The sequence below is a fragment of the Lepisosteus platostomus genome, chromosome 1, assembly GCF_059453375.1.
Source record: "Lepisosteus platostomus isolate fLepPlt1 chromosome 1, fLepPlt1.hap1, whole genome shotgun sequence".
NCBI classification, from domain to species: domain Eukaryota; kingdom Metazoa; phylum Chordata; class Actinopteri; order Semionotiformes; family Lepisosteidae; genus Lepisosteus; species Lepisosteus platostomus.
This window is the reverse complement of record NC_142611.1, coordinates 39,028,300-39,047,991: the sequence shown is the minus strand read 5'-3', so window position 1 is coordinate 39,047,991 and position 19,692 is coordinate 39,028,300. Positions and strand designations below refer to the sequence as shown.

Genomic DNA, 19,692 nt, shown 5'->3' with positions numbered 1-19,692 from the left:
ATATCTTGATATTTGGAGATAGTCATTATCCCATCTATCTGGAATAGAGCCCCTGTCCCAGCTGAAGAAAAGCAGCCCCAAAGCATGATCCTTCCACCACCATGCTTCACAGAAGGTATGATGTTCTTTGGATGATGAGCTGTGTTGTCTTTACACCAAACATATCTTTTAGAATTAAGGCCAAAAAGTTCACCCTTTATCTCATCAGACCATAAGACATTGTCCCACATGTTTTAGGGTGATTGAATGTATTTTTATGCAACATTTAGATGGGTTTGGATGTTCTTTTTTGTGAGAAATGGCTTCCGCCTTGCCACCCTACCCCATAGCCCAGACGTGTGCAGAACACGGGAGATTGTTGTCACATGCAAGGAGTGACCAATACCTGCCAGAAATTCCTGCAGCTCCTTTAATGTTGCTGTAGGCCTTTTGGTAGTCTCCCTGATAAGTTTTCTCCTTGTCCTGTCATCAACTTTGGAGGGTTGTCCTGATCTTGTCAATGTCCCTGTGGTGCCACATTTTCTACACTTACTGATGTCTTCACGGTGCTCCATGGTACATCCAATGCCATTGATATTCTTTTATACCCCTCTCCTCATCAGTACCTTTCAACAATGAGAACCCATAGATATTTTGCCAGCTTCTTGCGGACCATGGCTATCCCAGTAGGATCAAACCATGAAAGTTTCAAGGAAATCCTACAGGAATAGCTGATTTTTATTTGGGGTAAATCAGAATCACTTTCATTGATGGCAGGTGTATGCTACTTACCTTTGGACATGATTTTGAATGTGATTGGTTAACTCTGAACACAGCTACAGCCCCCATTATAAAAGGGTGTGAACACTTATGCAACCAGGGTGTTGTAGGTTTTTTAATCTAAATTATTTTTCCTAATAATTATCTATTTGTTTTTCTCTTGAATTTTGTTGGTTGCAAGGTCACATTAAAGATGGAAAAATGTCTGACATGATATAGCTTGATTTCTGGCTTTACATCACAAAAATCTGCAATTTCAGTAAGGTTGTGTAGACTTTTTATATCCATTGTATGTTTAGCAAACTACACAAATGTTGAAGATATGCAAACTGGCATTTGATATTGTTTAAGTGTATTGAAAAGGTATTTGTAAGCTTTTGTTAACAAAGTAACCATTAGCATAACCAATACAGCACTTATACCTTTAAATGATGAATGTTATTGATGACATATGGTGTCTGTCTGGTTAAGGAGACTCTGAACGCTTAGTTCACAGAGACGTTGAAACCTAAATATCGGAGTACCAGCATCCAACTCTCACATTGATGTATGTAGCTTCCAATCACACAGACAAACCAACAGGTAGAAGCAGAATTTGAACTTAATCCCATATAACATCATACAGTGTATTAAACTGAAGGAATTAACCCCATTGAATCAAAATAGGAGAAAAGCAGTTAATTAAAATGTTACTTGTGTCAAAAATGTAACTGAGTGGTAGGTAATAATTTCGGGCACATAAATTCTATATTCTTTGGCACAGTATCAGTGAAAGTAATAATAATTGAGTCAAAACTGAAGCAGACAAATATTAATTAACAATAAAACAACACAAGATTAAGCAACACAACACATAAAATTAAAACATTTAAGTGGAAAAATGTGTTTCAGTGACCTTTGCCTACAGAAATGCCTTTAATCCATAAACATGTATGCTACAACTTGACAGGCTAACAAGAAATACCCTTGTCATTAATAAAAAAATGTGACCCAAAACTAAATCTTCTTACAAAATGCACCACCAAATTAGGAGAGAATGTTTTTAGCCTGAGAATTCCACAATATAGGAAATAAATTTAGGAAAATGATTTCCTAAACTTAACAAAATAACAGCTAGCCCTCTATAACAAGATTCAAATGACTTGGCCAGAATCTGGGTTACAAGACTGATCAGAAGAAGGTCATTTCTTATGGCACAAGCACAGAGGAAGTTAGTATTCCTTCTTTTCTTTGTGTTGTCTCTGTTTTCTCCATCTCTTTTAAATAATTTCCCCTGTACTGTCTTTTGTGCTGTGTTCTCTTGAAAGCTCTAATGGTTTACCTAGAAGTTAATTAACCAGAATTAATCACCAAAAATCCACTTCCATAATCTTTGTTTACTTGCCAGTAAACTCACCTGCAGCTAAGCAGACATCTCAAACAAAACCCATTGTTTTTAGTTTTTCTGAATAGTGAAATGTAAGCTTTCAAAATTGGAACTGCAAACTTTATAAAAACATTTTATGGTCCACACCCCCTAGCTGTAACAATATATAACCACAGGCAAGCTATAGTCTGCTGACAGAAATACACCGGACACCATTTTGATTAATTTTAGTTCAAATATATTTTTAAACTATTTATTAACTGCAGTAGAAAAATCAATCAATCCTGCCAATATATTTTATGCTCTAAGTGATGTGCAAATGAATATAAGAAATGTTACAAAGAAGACAAGGCCATTTGGCCCACCTAACTAATTTGGTTGCTGACTGCTAAGTGATTTGAGAATCTCATCCAACCATTTCATCCTTTGAGTAAAAAGTGTCTCCTGGTCTCACGTTTAATTGTTTTTCCTCATAATTTTCACTTTTGTCCTGTGGTCTTTCATCGCTGATTCTGAAGAAGGGTAATGGATTGACTTTGTCAATGTCTTTGAGGGAATATGTGTTTTTTATATCAATTTACTGTTAATTAATTTACTACACTTATTGATCACTGGCATGTCTTCCTGACCTGGTGTGTTATTGAAGACTGTCGACAGAACATCTTCTACTTGTTTAGTAAATTATGTGGATATGGTACATACCCACTCTCCATTATATAATGAAAAAATGTTTTTTAGGCAAACAAAAATGAATCACTTCTAAAATTCACAAAGGCATAGTATTGAATAGACATATGGCAAATGTAAATTCAAAATACAGATTTACAATTGTCATCATAAGGGTTGATAAACAAGGATCTACTGTGAAGGTCACAGGCTAGTGTGTGTGGTCATCTTTACAAACAATATAAGCTGTTATGCAGGAGTCTACCCCATTCCTCATGTAGAGCCAGTATAAGCACGAACCTGTTCACTGGTATCTGAGCCCTCGACGCATGTGTCATGTCAGCTCAGGTAAAAGGAATAGACAGTTCATGACATACATGACATAACTGTAACATTCACAGTTAACACATCTCACCAGAAAGCTGTTGTTATAGGATCAGCATGAGGATGGGTGCTGTTCTGCAGGACTTTTGTTACATCAGGAGCCTTTGGAAGAGCAAGAAGTGAGGTTCTAAGACTTAATCAATGTAGCGCCCTTCAGACAGGTTGCCATTAATCATTATAGACATTTGGTCTGTTGCACTCATGAATTAGTGTACCATTCTACAGTGGTGTGCAGTGCACTCTGAGTGAACCCCTTCTGCTACAGGCTTGAACCCCTTCCCCCCCCCCATCCTCCTCCAACAAGCTGCCGACTCACCGTTCATGCACAACAAGTGCGCACATGTGCCCACACACATCGTTAGACCATTTACTCACATCGCAAAACAGAAACCACAACAATTCAGAACAAAACAATGCCACAAGACAAGAGTCAACAGCAGTCAGACAGCAAACATTTTTTTCACCAGCTGATAGCAACCTCAACTTAAAATATATTTGAAACAATATCTTTGCCCCGAATTGAAGCACTCGCATTTATTGATCATACATCCTAGTGCCAACTAACAATGACAATGAAAAAGCCTGCAGTACATTGCTAAACAAAAGATCATCCTTAGAAACATTCTATTTTGTGATACTAGGCAACATTTGATAATAAACCATAACCTACCATAAACTGCAAACTACTGTGGGTACTTCTACAGTAGTTTGTCTTGCTGAAATACCATACAGAGGATTTCCCTAGCTAATAGTAAGGGCTGTTGTTGGTGGACCCAGCTAAACAAGACTTAATTTATCATTGAATGGTAGCCTTGAAAAAGGCTTTGCAATCAAACTCACCACAATATTATTCGTATCTATACCACCAATCGCCATTTTCACTATTGAAGGACAGGGAAAACTGGCAGGATGGACGTACAGTAAATGTGTAGGTCATAGTACAAGCTTGAGCCTGATTTTTACGTAAACACCTTCTTCAAGTCATGGAGCAGGCGCAGATGCCCTTTAGAGCTACCCCTTTAATAATAGATTTTCTAATGACTGGGCAATTTTACTATCATTTGCTTACTACAGTTTCATTGCTTATCCTTTTTGGAAAACCAGAGAAGATCTGCAGAGCCACAGCTAGCTAGCTTCTCTCTGTCGGTGCTGTTCAGAAACAACACATTGAGTTGATGCTCACCCACCGACAGCACGTAAAACATTTTGACATGCACACAAGTGACATTGATTTAATGAATGGTTGTTTTAATGGCTATATAGCACATTAGTATCTGTAATTCTTATATTAGTTATTGAATATGACTTGAAGGTTTTTTTCTTCTTCATGTTTTGCAACCTCTTTTCAGAGGGGTTAGAAGGTGGTGACTGCACACCACTGCCATTCTGCATACCTGTTCTATACTTGATGATGTCCATATGGGTGGTCTACATCATCAAAGAGGTGTTGTCTCAACTGATAGTGATTGTGCTGCAGCATTGCTCCAATACATTAATGGCATGAAGGCATTGTAATTTTTTCCCCTAAAACTAGGCATATTGGTTCTTTTCTATGTTATTCTTCTGTTTTCACCAGTCTTGACATAAATCAGTTCACAACTTGTATCCAGTTAATTAATATGTGTTAAAACGCGGCTGTTGATTTGTTAGAACTCAAGTGCTCAAGAGACCGGACAGTGGTAGAAAGCTTGAAGAGACCTGACTAGTTGAGGCTCGAGTACTCCAGAATGGAGGGACAGTGGGGTGGAAGGAGGAGTAATAGAATAATAGACTATTGGGCAGCATTATTTAAATAGCCTAGGCCAGTCAGTAATGAAAAAAAAAGGCTAGCATGGCAAAACGCCAGCTCTCAGAGGCATTGCCCACCTCAACCTGTCGATCAGAATCAAGGAGCCTTGGCTCTAGTGCGGAACATAATGCAGAGCTTCAAAAAAAGGGAACCGCATGAGTTTAGTGGACAACCCTATTCATGGTGTGGGGTGCGGGAGAACAGGTAGACTGACATAATAATTATTATAATAATAAAGAACTGGTTGGCAGAGCAAGGAAAAGAACAGGTGATGCGCGACAGTCTTAGAAGAGACAGGCTCACGACGTCCCTGGTGGGAAAAGGGAAAGACTGGCATGGCACAGCACCACCCCAGTACAAACTGCTCAACACAGCTCTTCGATCGGAATCAAGGAGCCTCGGCTTACGGACGGAACTGACTCACAAGCTCTTCAAAACAAGGGGAGCACATGGCTCTCAGGGGGGCAGCCCTCTTGAGCAGCCAGAGATGCTGGGTGATGAGCTAGATGGCCGATTTGCTGAACTGAGAAAGAGCCATGAGGGATCACAGCTATTCTTTTTCCCAAAGACTTCTCTTAGAGGAGGGGTCTCACCGAATAGCGGTGAGGGAGGAAACCCCCAAACACAGTTATCCTGTTGGAGGGCCCAGTAGCCTGTAATTCAAGGCACGTACCCTAATGGGGGGTGTCTTCTGAGACCAAGCCAGGCATGCACTGTCAGCCCGGTCTCCCAAGTTCCTTACTCCAATGGAAGCACCCAGGTGCAAATGGCTAAGGCACCATTTGGATCATGAAAATGGGTGATAAAGAAACCCGTCTTTTGTTCCCTCTCATTTCCTGGAGCCCTGGATCAGCACAGGTGCAGGCAACAGTCCCAGACGGTGTCCAAGAACAAATGAATCCACAGGGGGCTCAGACTAAAGGAGTGATGCTCACCAAGCATTGGAGTGGAAACAGGACGCCAGGCTCCCTAGGAAGAAAAATTGAGAAATCTCTGCTGGGGCACTGGAAGGTGGCTAGGGAAAGGGAAAATACACAAAAAGGAAAAAGTACCTCAGACAGCCCAAGAAACAGAAGGTGAGAGAAAAGAAAAAGAATCCCAAAGGTCTGGAGAAAAAAAAGTCTGCCACAGAGTGAATCCAGAAGGGTGGCAGGAAGTCTGGGGAGAGTTCTGGGGTCCTGGACGACGAAGGCTGCCTCCTGAAGCGGGTCAGAACTGATGGTGAAGAGAAGGCCAGCGGAAAAAGAGTCCAGATTTTCAGGGCGTAGGCCAGGAGCTGGCGTGCAGACTTGTAACATGAACTGGAGGTATAATGCAGGAGGAAGTAAAGGTACTGAGGCTACAGTGCAGGGCAAAGTGAAGATGTGAACTGAAGCTGCAGCACAGAGCAAAGTGAAAACTTGAACTGAAGCTGCAGTGTAGGGTAAAGTGAAATATGGATATTTAATAATAAGTCAGCATTATGAAAATGTTAAAAAAACTACAGTATGTGTATCAGATTTTAAAATGTACCATGTTTCATGGTCCCCTCCACATTTAAACTAAATCTTTAAGGAGTCTGAAGAAACTTTCCAGTTAATTGGAGTGGGCACTCCTTCAACTGTCTAAGGGTATAGGAATTAATTAGCTTTTCAGTGTTCTGAGTTTGGAAAACAGCACTACTTTATTTTGGATATAAGACTTCTAAGAATAAGATATGTATGTAGTTCCATTCACAAATTATTTCCTCTGTGAAACCCAGCTAATGGAATTTTTTCAGTAATGGAATTAATTCTTGATAAAGAAGACAATAGACACACTGCCCAAAATGAGCTAACTGTTAATCTTCTATTTTGAAATGTATTCACATCCCTGGTTCGAGAAAAAGTCCAAACACATTGAGTAGCAAACATTGAAACACCTGTGTTCTGTCCTTTCCTCTAGAAATTTCTACACTATTATAAATGATTTTATTTTTAGCTAATAGTCAGAATCAGTCTTTAATATGTAATTTTCTGATTCAGATACTGAATACTATAATTATGCACAAGTGCTGCTTAGACTTTGCCGGAGCCTTATAATTTTCTTAAAGACAAGAATACATCTACCAGTAACATTACTCTGAACGATCAATAAGCCTGTCAAAATAGGTATTATTGTCTCTTTGAAGTTATTGAGTATTCCTAGAAGAAAAAACAGAATTCACTGAATATGTGTATTGTGTGCTGTATATCAGTGCACTTAAATAATTCCTCTTACTGTACAGGATCTTATGTTTTTGATTGCTAAATATGTTCAGACATTTTAGAGATTTATAGAGTTAAGACATTTCACTTGGAAAATGTAAAGTGTTCTTTTTATATCGCAATCATGGAAGCTACATTTTATACACTAACACGTCTAACAGGTCTTCACAGCAGCTAAGTTATAAATTTCAGGGTAATTTGGAAGAGGGAAGTAGTCTAAAAATGGCGATATTACAGTAACATCTAAGCATGTTATACCATTTTATCACTGAGATCTGGGAGACATACTGTGGGTTTATGGGCGTTTAAGTTCAAGTGAAGCAAAGAAAAGAGAATGAGTGCAGGTGGAACTGCTGGTTGCCAGACTCACTGCATATTGCTTTATTAACAGGGTATCACAATTTAAAGTAATATCATACCCTGGTAGCAATCTTAAGTTTAAAGGTTTTTCAAATATTCACACATTTGCCTGTGAAACCTGATGCCCTTTAACTCTTGCCAGCTGTTTTGTTAGACTGCTCACCACACTAAGGGTTGCTAAGTTGACAGTGGAGTCTACTCAGAAAGCAGAATCAGTGTTTGGCTGACATTTATTAGTCGACTGCTTCCTGCAGGACCCCACATATTAACTGTTAAAACAAAAGCTGCAGTTCAGAATTTGTGTCAGTGGTTTGTTACCCTTTCGATTCCTTGCTTTGGAAAGACAAAGGGTGACTTCTTGACCCTGGAATTAATACATCCTCGTGTTAGGCTTTTTTAACCGTACAAAACAGGGAACTCTAGCCATAGGTGGCTAAAGATCAGGGTTCGTATTTGGATGACACATGCCCTGGAAGCTCTGTTGGCACAGCTGGGAAACTAACAAGCGCTCTTTTAAGACAAAGAATCTGAATTACTCACCACCAATAAACCGAATTTTGCCATGTCCACAGGGGAGGTACTTAGACCAAACAAGTGGTTCTTGGAATTTGCTGTACTCCCACAGTTTCCTTAAATTAACAGTCATCTGTGTGCCTCACATCCCTGTATCAGTCCTGTTGAGGCTATCTGCTTCAAGGTTTCTTTCAAAACAGGATGGACACACTGTCTATGAGACTTAAGACAAGCCATCATGTTGCCAGTTGCTTATCTTTAGGTTGTGTCTTTTCGGTTGCAAAGATTTATCTAGTAAGAATTAACATTCTATTGTTTGTTTGTTAAGTTTTGTTAAGTTCCATTTATTTATAATATAGCTTATCCTTGCACCCATAACCAGTAATTATTTATTCCTGTGCTTTGTTTTTTTTTTAGTATTGGATAGTGTTTAGTACTATCAGATGTAATAAAACTTAAAACATTGGTTTTCATTGCTGTATTGAAATGCAGATTATTGAAAATATCTAATTCTTTATATTACATTTCTGCCATAAAATTGGAAAAGAAAGAAAACATTTTGGAGCCTTTTCTTGTTCATTATACAGTATGTTTAACATTATGTGTTACATGCTCTTAAACCTTAATTGTGCAAACAACTAACAGTAGATTAAGGAGCAGGAGGCTTTATAATTCTGTCAGTTTTTCAAATTTACAATGCATGGAAATTATGGTTTTTCCAGTCACAGTAGGTAAAATAGTATTTAGTTCAGCATTTTAAGACCATAATAGTTCCATAGAAACCATTAAAATATTTACTCATCTTTGAAATGTGCTGAATCATGCTTCTGCAAAGTTCAATGTTCCCAGCTTGCTGTACATACATTTAAAATTCAACATTAACCATTAATATGTAATTTAGAAAATTAGTTCCAAAGAACTATCAAAGAGCCAGGGTTCATCACATTTGTTGCATTTGTAAAGGAGCAATGTTTCTTATTAGTCTGTTGATTTCAGATAGTGGATATAATGATGGAGACCTTGGGAGAATGTAGATAATAATGGTATTTCTGCTGTTATAGACTAAATAAACAAACTCAGTTAAGATGTACATTTTATTTCAAGGTATTTTGTAAATGTACTAAATCCTGAACATAATTCTGATCTGATTGATCAGTTTGGGAGAAACTGCATCCTGAAATTTTATACTACAAGAAATGGTGGTATTTCTTGGTGAATAAATAGCAAGAAATGGTGGGGCAGAGTGGTGGTACTGTGGCTAAGGATATGCACCTGTGGCTGGAAGGTTGCTGGTTCAAATCCTGTGACCAGCAGAGGAATTCTACTCTGTTGGGTCCCTGAGCAAGGCCCTTAGCCCCAACTGCTCCAGGAGTGCTGTACAATGGCTGACCCGAAGCTTCTCTCCCTGTCTGTGTGTCTCATGGAGAGCAAGCTGGGTTATGCAAAAAAAGACAAATTCCTAATGCAAGAAATTGTATATGGCTGATAAAGTAATCTATTTAGCTCATATTTTAAATGTTTTCCCAATAAATAAAGTTTGGACCTAGTAATACACAATTGTCTGTTTTAAATATAACTGTGAATGAATGTCCAGCAGGGTGATGTTTACCTGGTGTACTGTTTCTAATGATGTATTGCCCCAGCTTGCTGCTAAAATGTGACATATTGTGTGAGCAGCAGAACCTGAATCTTCCGCGCCTTTCCACGCCTTAGCTGTAGTGCTTTCACTGTGGATTGTCAGTGTGAAGAACAAGAGATATCCTGGTAATCCACATTCATGGTGCAACACATTATGTTGACTTTCTATCTCCCTTGATGCTTGGAGACCTGCAGATGTTAGCTACATTGCTCCCGGTCTCAGGAGGATTTTAAAGTTATAATTTTATATAAGCCATGTTTTATATGGTTACATATATAAACCATGATTTACCCAAAAGTTATCAAATTAAACAAATGCATCAACTACAATGCTGCAAAAATTAAAGATGATACTTTAATGTTACCCAAGGCTTTCAACGCTGTCTTTTAATCAATGTACTGATGAAGCAACCTAAATGCAAAAAAAAGAAAGAAATTGAAACAGTTTTATACAGTAAGTGCTGGAAACTAGGCTTTTCAACTTTTCAACATTTACTTTGTCCTTTTCCCAGTGCAGATTTAAAGATGTTTGCTCTTCCCGTACTGTCTTGATTAAATTGATTAAATTCCCTTCCTGTCTTGATTAAAGTCTGAGTATCACCTGATTTTAAAAAATAATTATATTTAATACTTTGAATAAAGAACACCATGAAATTTATAAAGTATTTATAATTTATCTTCATTATGAGAAAAAAGAATATATTTTTCAACAGTCATTTTTATCATGTAATACTGCTATAATTATAACATAAACCATTATTGATTAATGCTATTTTAGCCGTGTCTCAGCATTTCACTCATGCACAATACGCAGTGCTTGATTTTTTTGTGCTGTACTTATATCTTTTGAATTTGACAGCCTCCATCTCCCCACACAAGATATTCATACTCCCATCTAATACATCTCATACTTATCTAATGAGTTATTTCTGGTACTTTCAGCAAATTCTTTAATCTTCTTTAAAAGCATTAAGCTGCAGCTTTAGCCATGATTCATGGTTGCTTGAAAATGGGTGAACATACAAGCTGTCACTTTTGTGTTGCTGAGTTTTGAGTTCAGAGTTTCGGGACTCTCACAATGCATTGCATTTACCTTAGCACTACAGAATGATTCTGACAATATCATTCAAACTGAAATTCACACAGACCTGGGTCATGAATACATAATGTCAGTGAGGATGGTTTCCATCCATCCATTTTCTAACCGCTTTATTTAATTCAGGGTCACATGGGAAACAGAGCCTATCCCCGCCAGCAATGGACACATCCATCATGGATGGGATTCCAGGCCATTGCAGGGCACATACAGACACAGACAAACACACACTCACACACAAGTGTCAACTTTCCTAGAAGCTAATTAACCTACCAGTATGAAGAAACACACGTGAGAACATACAGAATCCATGCAGATAGCACCCAAGGTTCAGAATTGAACCTATGGCCCCAGTGCCGTGTGGCAGCAATGTCGTCCACTGTACCCCTTTGCTGCTAGGATAGTTTCCTTGCATGTGAAAACAAAAATAAAGTATTAATACACGTTAATATATAAAAACAAATGAAACAAACTTGATTATTTATTATATTGATTTATTACTATGAATATTTTAATATTACTATGAATATGTTTACATTTAAGTGTAATTATATTCAGTCCTCCTATCGCATACTGTATATCTTCACTGTAGTTTAATATAATATGACGGTTTTGTGAAGAAGGCATCAAGCTTGTGCTCAACTTCCTCTGTTGTTTCTGTAAGGTTTCTTTAAAGTAGGTGAAACCTTATTTAGTCATTCTTCGAGATAGCAGAAATGCAATCCCAGTTGTTGTCATTATCAAAAAGGTTAGAGGTGTAACTCTGAGGATGTTTGGTAATCCTGAGGATGTTTGGTAGTAAGGGCCTTCTCATCTGCAGCTTCTTCAGCACCTGTCCTCTCTGCCCCTAGCTGTTCCTTTGACTTCTCATTGGTTCTCTGACGCCGCATGCTCCCCAGTTACCTCTTTAAACCCAGCCTCTTTAAATAATGAAGAAGCCAGTGGATAAAAAGAGTTACCCTGGCTTTGTGGATTGACTGCCAGGTGTTAGACCAGTAAACCCCTTCTGCAGCTCTTCATAGCCCCTATTGTGTTAGTACTGTTGCTTTACATTGTGCAAGGTAAATCATCAACTGCTGTATTTAACTTCTGAAATGCATGAGATGTCAATAGTTGTTGACTTTATTTTCAGACTCATTATACTCTCTGACTGTGTTGTATGGGGTTTTAGGGTGAAGATAAAGGAAAACATTGAATATATTTTTCTTAAAATACTTCAGTGTGGATGGATGTGTTTTATGCATACTTCATCACTTATAAGACAAAATGCAGAAGAGGTGCAGACAGCACTGGTAAATTACAGAAAAGTGTTCTCGTTATGGCATATTAAAATGAAAGCACAAGTTTCAGGCGCTATCACAGAGGTAAGGGTGGGTTTAGTTGGCTAGGGCTGTCTCTGATCTATGAGGTGCTTGTAGGCTCATGGCCCTGTAAATGAGGGATACACCTCTCCCTTGATCAGTGCTATTGATCCTGTGATGTCTCGAAAGTGGGTGGGTTGAAGAAGTGTTTCTACTCTTCTTCAGTCTTTCCTCTGTGAGGATGTGGATTTCAGAGTTGTGAGATGAGATGTAAAAAAAGCACATATCTGGTGATTCCAAATATGAAAAGTTTTATAACAAAAATATTTGGCAATTCTAAAAGGAAAAAATAAAAATTTATTATAAAACACTTTCAGGGTAAACCCAGAAAATACTTAAACTGAATCATTTGTTTTGGAAATATAAACATTGAAAAACCAAGACACTGCAGAGGTGTTTGAGACCCAATGCAACATTTATTTCTCAAAACTATACCAATGACTTGAATCAGAAACCTTAAAACATAAGCTTTGTACACAGTGCACAAAATAACATTACACAGGAAACATGGCCAAAACATATTTGAAACACATCAGAATTACAGTATGGTGTCTGATATATTCCAGATGGTCACTTAAAGGTCATGAGATAATTGGACTTTCTTTCATATAGAATTTTATGTTCCTTAGAAAAGTTTGTTAGAAGTTTGCTTTAATACCATCAAAACTCTCATGGTCACAGATGATATATGCAGGTTGTTTAATTTTTGTTATTAACATAGCTGAAGAAGTAGTTAAGTTGGAAGAAAGTATTTTAAATGTTTTATAATAAGTTATAAAACTAAACATTATTCTACACAACATACATAAAAGGGGTCTTAGATTAAGGACTGTGGAATATGTTCTGGCAGCTTTAGTGAGAGATGTAACAGTATAATTGCAGAGTTGTTGGTCCTTGAAAGAACAAAGGCTCTTACTACACTCTCAGAAATTCACATTATCTTGTAAGATTTGACCTATTCATATGGTTAACGTTTTTAACAGTTCTTGTATAAATTGCCAGCTCTTTCTCTCCCACCCTGTATATCCTGTCTCTGTTCACTATTATTCCACCGAAGATAATTTGTTTCCCAGGTTCTTATCTTTCTGACGAAGCGCTATTTTCTTTGAGGAAAGAAAATGTCGTATTTGCCGAATAAGTGCAATCACAAGGAAATACAAAGCTTTGACACATGAAGAGATAGTGTAGTTTTTAAATTGACTATCAAAGTTCTGTCCTGTTTTCATGTACAACAGCAATTCTTTCAACAAATGTTTTCTTTGGAAGATTTTCTGTCATATACCAGCACAAACCCAAAGTCAGATATTTAGGTATTATTATCATGAGACAATAAATTGTTGGCTGAATACACAAGTCATTTTTATTTTACTTCTTAGTGAAATAACTCTGCATTTTATTACAGGTCTGCAGTGTTGCAAACCTCTTTGCAGTGTCCAGTACATTGAAAGGGATAATGTATTTATTTAAATGAAGGCTCACTGATTTGGATAATTTAACTTATTTGGGATCACATTATAAAAGACTACAAGAAGGGATCTGATTACAAACAAGGGGGCACAGAAATATTCCTGCTACTTATACTGTATATGTCCATGCATGATCATTAAAAATTAGCCCATATAGTGTCAGTTTTTCCATTTATCGGCTTGTGCTGCTTCTGCTTTTTAGGAGTACTTTTAAACAGGCGTATTTTATTTTAATCAGCCATGTTTGTTTTTGAAATCTTATCTTATACTCGTGTTTTACTTTAATTTTGTTCAGAAAAAAAGTATAATTTACAGTCAAAACCTTTTCCAGGTGTCTTCACTGTAAGCAGATTCCTAGAAACCCACCACAGTTGTTTACTCCAGCACTGTTTGATCAGACTCCCTTCAAAGATCTCGAAGGCAGAGATGTATCCTATTAAATCTGCTTTGTTTAAAAACAACAAAATGTAGCAGGTTGTTTTTTCCTTAGTTAAAACCATATGAGGTTTATAATCTTACTTTATTTCTCTAACAGTGAAAAAAAATTCTGTATAACAAAAATAGCCAGTTTACAAAAAGAACCCAGTCATTACAAAATAAAGATGTTGGAAAGGAATGTCAAGTTACAAGAAATGCTTCTCACAGTTACATTGTTTTTTATTATAGATATCAATTCTTTGTGTACTTTAATTGTATTGAATTAAAATAATTAAATTAACCGTCAGGTTTATATAAAAAATATATATAAAAACAAGTTCATATACTTTTTGGCAATATTTGGAAGTGGATTGGATTGGGATACTCCAGAACCAATGGTGAAGGCCTTTGTGCTATACCATAAAACCATGAAGCCTGTACAGTACATCTGCAACAGATGTTAACATGATTGTGTTGACAACATTCAAAATAAATAAAGCATACTAAATTTAAACACAATCAATAGTGATTAAAAATAGCATCTTAATCTATCTTTAATGTACAGAACTCCACTTTTACAAATGCAGGTTTTATTACTTTTTGTTTTAATGTAATAACAGTGCAGTCTTTCCTGCAAGAAGCTCCACTTTCAATGTGAAAAACAATCAAGTTAACATATGTGTTTAACTAACTGCAGATGTTTGTTGATAACTCTGCTTCATCTGACTTTTAAAATTACATAGTGTCATACTGTTTTTTATTTTCTATTTTTCTGTTCTAATTTACTGTTGTCCCTCTGATAAAGACGAGCAGGATAGTGATAGCTTGCACACTTCCATTAAAATAATATAATAATAATAATTGCTTACACTTATATAGCGCTTTTCTGGACACTCCACTCAAAGCGCTTTACAGGTAATGGGGATCCCCTCCACCACCACCAATGTGTAGCATCCACCTGGATGATGCGACGGCAGCCATAGTGCGCCAGAACGCTCACCACACATCAGCTATCAGTGGGGAGGAGAGCAGAGTAATGTAGCCAATTCAAAGAGGGGGAGTATTAGGAGGCCATGATTGGTAAGGGCCAATTGGAAATTTGGCCAGGACACCGGGGTTACACCCCTACTCTTTTCGAGAAGCGCCCTGGGATTTTTAATGACCACAGAGAGTCAGGACCTCGGTTTTACGTCTCATCCGAAGGACGGCGCCTGTTTACAGTATAGTGTCCCCATCACTATACTGGGGCATTAGGACCCACATGGACCACAGGATGAGCGCCCCCTGCTGGCCCCACTAACACCTCTTCCAGCAGCAACCTTAGTTTTTCCCAGGAGGTCTCCCATCCAGGTACTGACCAGGCTCACACCTGCTTAGCTTCAGTGGGTTAAAATACCTTAATAATATTTTTGTGAAATAAAATGTGAGTATATATTCAGAATTATTATAATTAAAAATATATAAGAAGAATAAACATGTTATATAGGACATTTCAAATCAGTTTGCAATATATAAAAAGCACATTGTACCTTTTCAAAAAATATACTGAAAATGTAAGGTTTTAGGCAAATTTAAAAGTACATCACAAGATGCATATTTTATTTTTTGTATCTGCTTTTTCTTGGTTTTGTAATTTTCATTAATTGTGTGCTTTGTTATGTATTATAAGTTCTTTGCAATGATTGTTTCTAAAGGCAATGGATACTGATATAAATGGAAATAATGATAATATAAATAAAGATTTAAATGGAAGCTCAGAATTGTTATGTAGCAAGAATGTTTCAGGCAAAATGGCTCATTTTAGAAAATATCAATCTGAGACTCATTTATTTTTAAGAAGTAAAGATATTGGCTTCAACAATTTGACTAATTTGCTTGTTTCAGAGGAGCACAAAGCTTTGTTTAAAGACTTTCCTCCTGTTCTCTGTTTTAATTGTATTTCAGTGTTGGTTCTGATTATCATATAAAACCATAGGTTTCTGTAAAGAAAATAAATATTTTGGTGAGGCTTGTTAAAACCAACATCTCAATGGATTAGGGGAGTGAATGTAATCTCTAAGATAATTAGCAGGAGCAATTGTAAATAAAAGAATCCAATCTTCAACCAGCCTTAATTTTCTCCATCTATCAAACTTTCTGTTTGAAGGTTTTCTGTTTCTCTTAACGTAACCATTCTTTTTAATGTGTGCAGTATGCTAACTTACACTAAACTGAATAAATTGTTTAAAATGTAGTAATGCACAATGATCTTATAACTGAATTGTAAATCAGATAGTGGTGTTGACATGGAAATCTGAAAGCTTAGCATGTTTCAGCGATTGCCCTGTCTGGTTCAATTTGATTTTGATTGTTATTATTGTTGATTTGATTATTTTTTCCTTGGAATTTTCTGCATGTAGGGTCGAATGCCACATCTCCAAATGGCGTGATCACTGTGTGTTTCTCTGTATGTTTTCAGGAAAAGCCATACCAGTGCAGTGAGTGTAACAAGGCCTTCAGCCAGAAACGAGGCCTCGATGAGCACATGAGAACTCATACTGGGGAGAAGCCTTTCCAGTGCGATGTGAGTTTCCGTTAAATTCGCTTAAAATATATTTTGGTTTGTTGCTTTACTGTTTACTGTTAATACTGTAACATCAGCTAGTGAACCTTATTTAAGTGGAAATAAGAAACTGTACTCTGCTGTCTGAACTGACTTCATGATATTGATGATGATGCAGCTCTCACAAGAACATAAATGTTAGAGAATGAAACATAAAAACATATTATAACAATTCATAATACAATAATAATTTATTGTTAGCCACTTATACACTATCCATATTAACAATAGAACTAATACTGAGTTGTTTTTGATTTGATTTAACTAAAAAAAATCAAAACATTCATTAGCGATGGAAAAGTTTGAAAATTACATACAAACACCATTAGAATTTCCATTCCAGGTAAATATGGTGCCATCAGAAAATTAAATGCCATAATAAATGACTGTATGAAGGAGATCTTTTTGTGGTTCATTCAGTAAATGGTACCTAACTTCCTTTATGATATAGCGCTGTTTTGAAATACTGTAATCACAGCAGAGCAATTGTCTGCCAAGCTTTTAAGCAAAACTATTAACTGTAGTTATATTTTTAAATTGACATTTGAATGTAATTGTTAAGGAAACCTGACAAGCTAGCTGTCAACCAGAGATTTGATAGAACTCTTGAACAGAACCCACCCTGACCATCACACATGGTGGTGGGAGCACTGTCGTCTGGAGCTGCTTTTCTGCCTCAGGACCTGGATTTCTTGCCATCATTAAAGGAACCACATATTCAACATTGTATTAGCAAATTCATAAGGGGAATATCAAACCATCCATTCTTTACCTGAAGCTGAGCCAAACGTGGGTCATGTAGACAATACAATGTACAGACAATGATCTACATGTACAACAGAAAAGCTGCAAAGGAAGAAATTTTGCATTTTGGATTTGGCCAGATCACAGTTTAGAACCAAACCCCGTTACAATATTTTGTGACGACCTGAAGTGAGCTGTTCATGCAAGAAAACACCGAAGTGTCTCTGACTTGAACCAATTCTGTAACAATGAATGGGCAAAATCCCTAAAAGCCAACTGCTAAACAGTTACAGGAAATGTCGTAGTTGCTGAATGAGTTGCCAATTGGTGACTGAATCTAAGGGTTAAATTTATCTTTTATTAAGACGTAAGCCTAATTGCGTTTACAAGTAGGTCTAAAATATACAAGAATACAAATCAACCTAGGTAGTTCACAAACATTTCTCTGTATTGTGTACTTCATAAATGGTATCTGGATTATTTAACAGTGCTTCATTACAATACATCACTATGTTGTAGTGATGTTTGGCAACATTTTTTTTTGTTTAATTGGAAAATCATTCTGTTTGATATTGACTTAAATTACATTATGGTCTTCATTTCAGATCAAAAAGAAAGAAAAAATTACATATTTTATTATTCTTTTTGCCATACTGTATTTAAATAGTTGCAGTAAAAACAATGTTCATAGTGATTTATCTTTTTTCACTTTAATTAGAACTGTAGAACAGTTGTTAGGCTCTCAGGAGGCATCTTTTCCATGCTCATGGTTGTTATTGTAGCCCTAAATCATTTGAGGAAGCTTAATCCTGAACACATGCAGAACACAAGCTTTTTCATAGTCTACAAACTGTCTCCATACTGAAATGACTCCTTAAATGCAAAAATGAGTTTATGTAATATATCCATGGAGAATTTGAGAAATTACCATTTTATTCTGTTAAGATTTTTAAAACAGATGATATACTGCATTTGGTCTTTCTTGACATGGTTCTTAGAAGTCTTTGTGGCTTAAAGAGATTTTAATGGAGAAAAGATGACACCTTGCAGTTTTACCCCGATTCGAATTACATATGCTTGTTACTGCTTCATGAGAAAAAAAAAGGTATTTCATGAATGTTTGCCTGCTTGGGATTACCACGTTTATTTCATAAGTGAGCACATAACAGTAAATCACTCTATTGTTAAATAATATAATGCTCATTCATCCATTGCTTTTATAGTCAATCAAAGTGGCAATACTTTTTTCCCCTTTATTCCTGTAGATAGCAGATACATTTACCCTTATTATTCACATTTTATGGTCTTCATGGTCTTCCACAGTCAATTTAAAAAGTAGGGTTTAAAAAGTAGGTCTCTCATTTATTGATAACTTGCTTCTGTATTTGTCCTAGGTCTGTGATCTCTCCTTCAGTTTAAAGAAAATGCTGATTCGGCACAAGCTCACTCATAACCCCAACCGCCCCATGGCAGAATGTCAGCTGTGTCACAAGAAATTCACAAGAAACGACTACCTCAAGGTGCATATGGAGAATGTTCATGGAGAAACAGATGGATAGAAATGTACAATATTTGCTACAGTATGTAGGTGATTATTCTCCCTACAAAAAGCAATAAATAAAAGGCAAATATATCTGTATTAAACTATTACCTTATTTTCACATTCCAACATTGTTTAACCAAATCTGTATTGTGTGACGTTTTTGTGTTCTGAATGTATTTGTAATTAAAGGAAATGTAGAATGTTGAAAAAATTTTAGGAAACACTTTATTTTAATTTCATACAAATATTTCATTCTGTTACTGTACTTGCTTACGCTAATGTTGTATCCTGTTATTGACCTGGGTACAAAATCTGCTTTACAGTTAATTAGGCTTATTGTGTTGCAGGGAGTTCTTCTGTTTAGTTATTTCCCTGATAGTTATGTTAAAAATGCTTTTAATCTTACGTGTCATTTTCTCTGCAGAGATACTGTAATTTAACCTTTTCTAATTTAAGTATTTAATTACTTTTTAATTTTAATTTTCTTTTTGTAAGTACCCAGGAGAAGGTAAAATAAAAGTAAGTATATGCCACTTCAATAGTTCAGTCGGTGTTGTATTTCCCTCTCTGACTGGGGAGAAGAGCTACATACAGTACAGTATGAGCTGTCGATTGTTGGTTTTACGCTCTTTTTGGATAATCAGTGGTTTTAAAAAAATGATTAATTTTAATATGCTTTCTAAACATCAGAAATATTTGAGAGTTTAGCATTGCCTTTTCTTGATGCGGTGTCATCAACAGTTGGTCATTCACATTTACATTT

At 36.5% G+C, this 19,692-nt stretch overlaps 1 protein-coding gene across 2 annotated transcripts in view; it reads left to right on the top strand.

The window, feature by feature from the left end:
- prdm5 (PR domain containing 5) overlaps positions 1 to 19,468 on the top strand; it is a 79,270-nt gene extending 59,802 nt beyond the window's left edge. For both annotated transcript variants that reach the window (XM_088628149.1, XM_088628156.1), the window contains 2 exons: positions 16,499 to 16,603; positions 18,781 to 19,468. In XM_088628149.1, coding sequence (XP_088484275.1) covers positions 16,499 to 16,603; positions 18,781 to 18,945 — 270 coding nt within the window. In that variant the 3' untranslated portion in view covers positions 18,946 to 19,468. The remainder of the gene's footprint in view (positions 1 to 16,498; positions 16,604 to 18,780) is intronic.
- Positions 19,469 to 19,692: the final 224 nt, after the last annotated feature.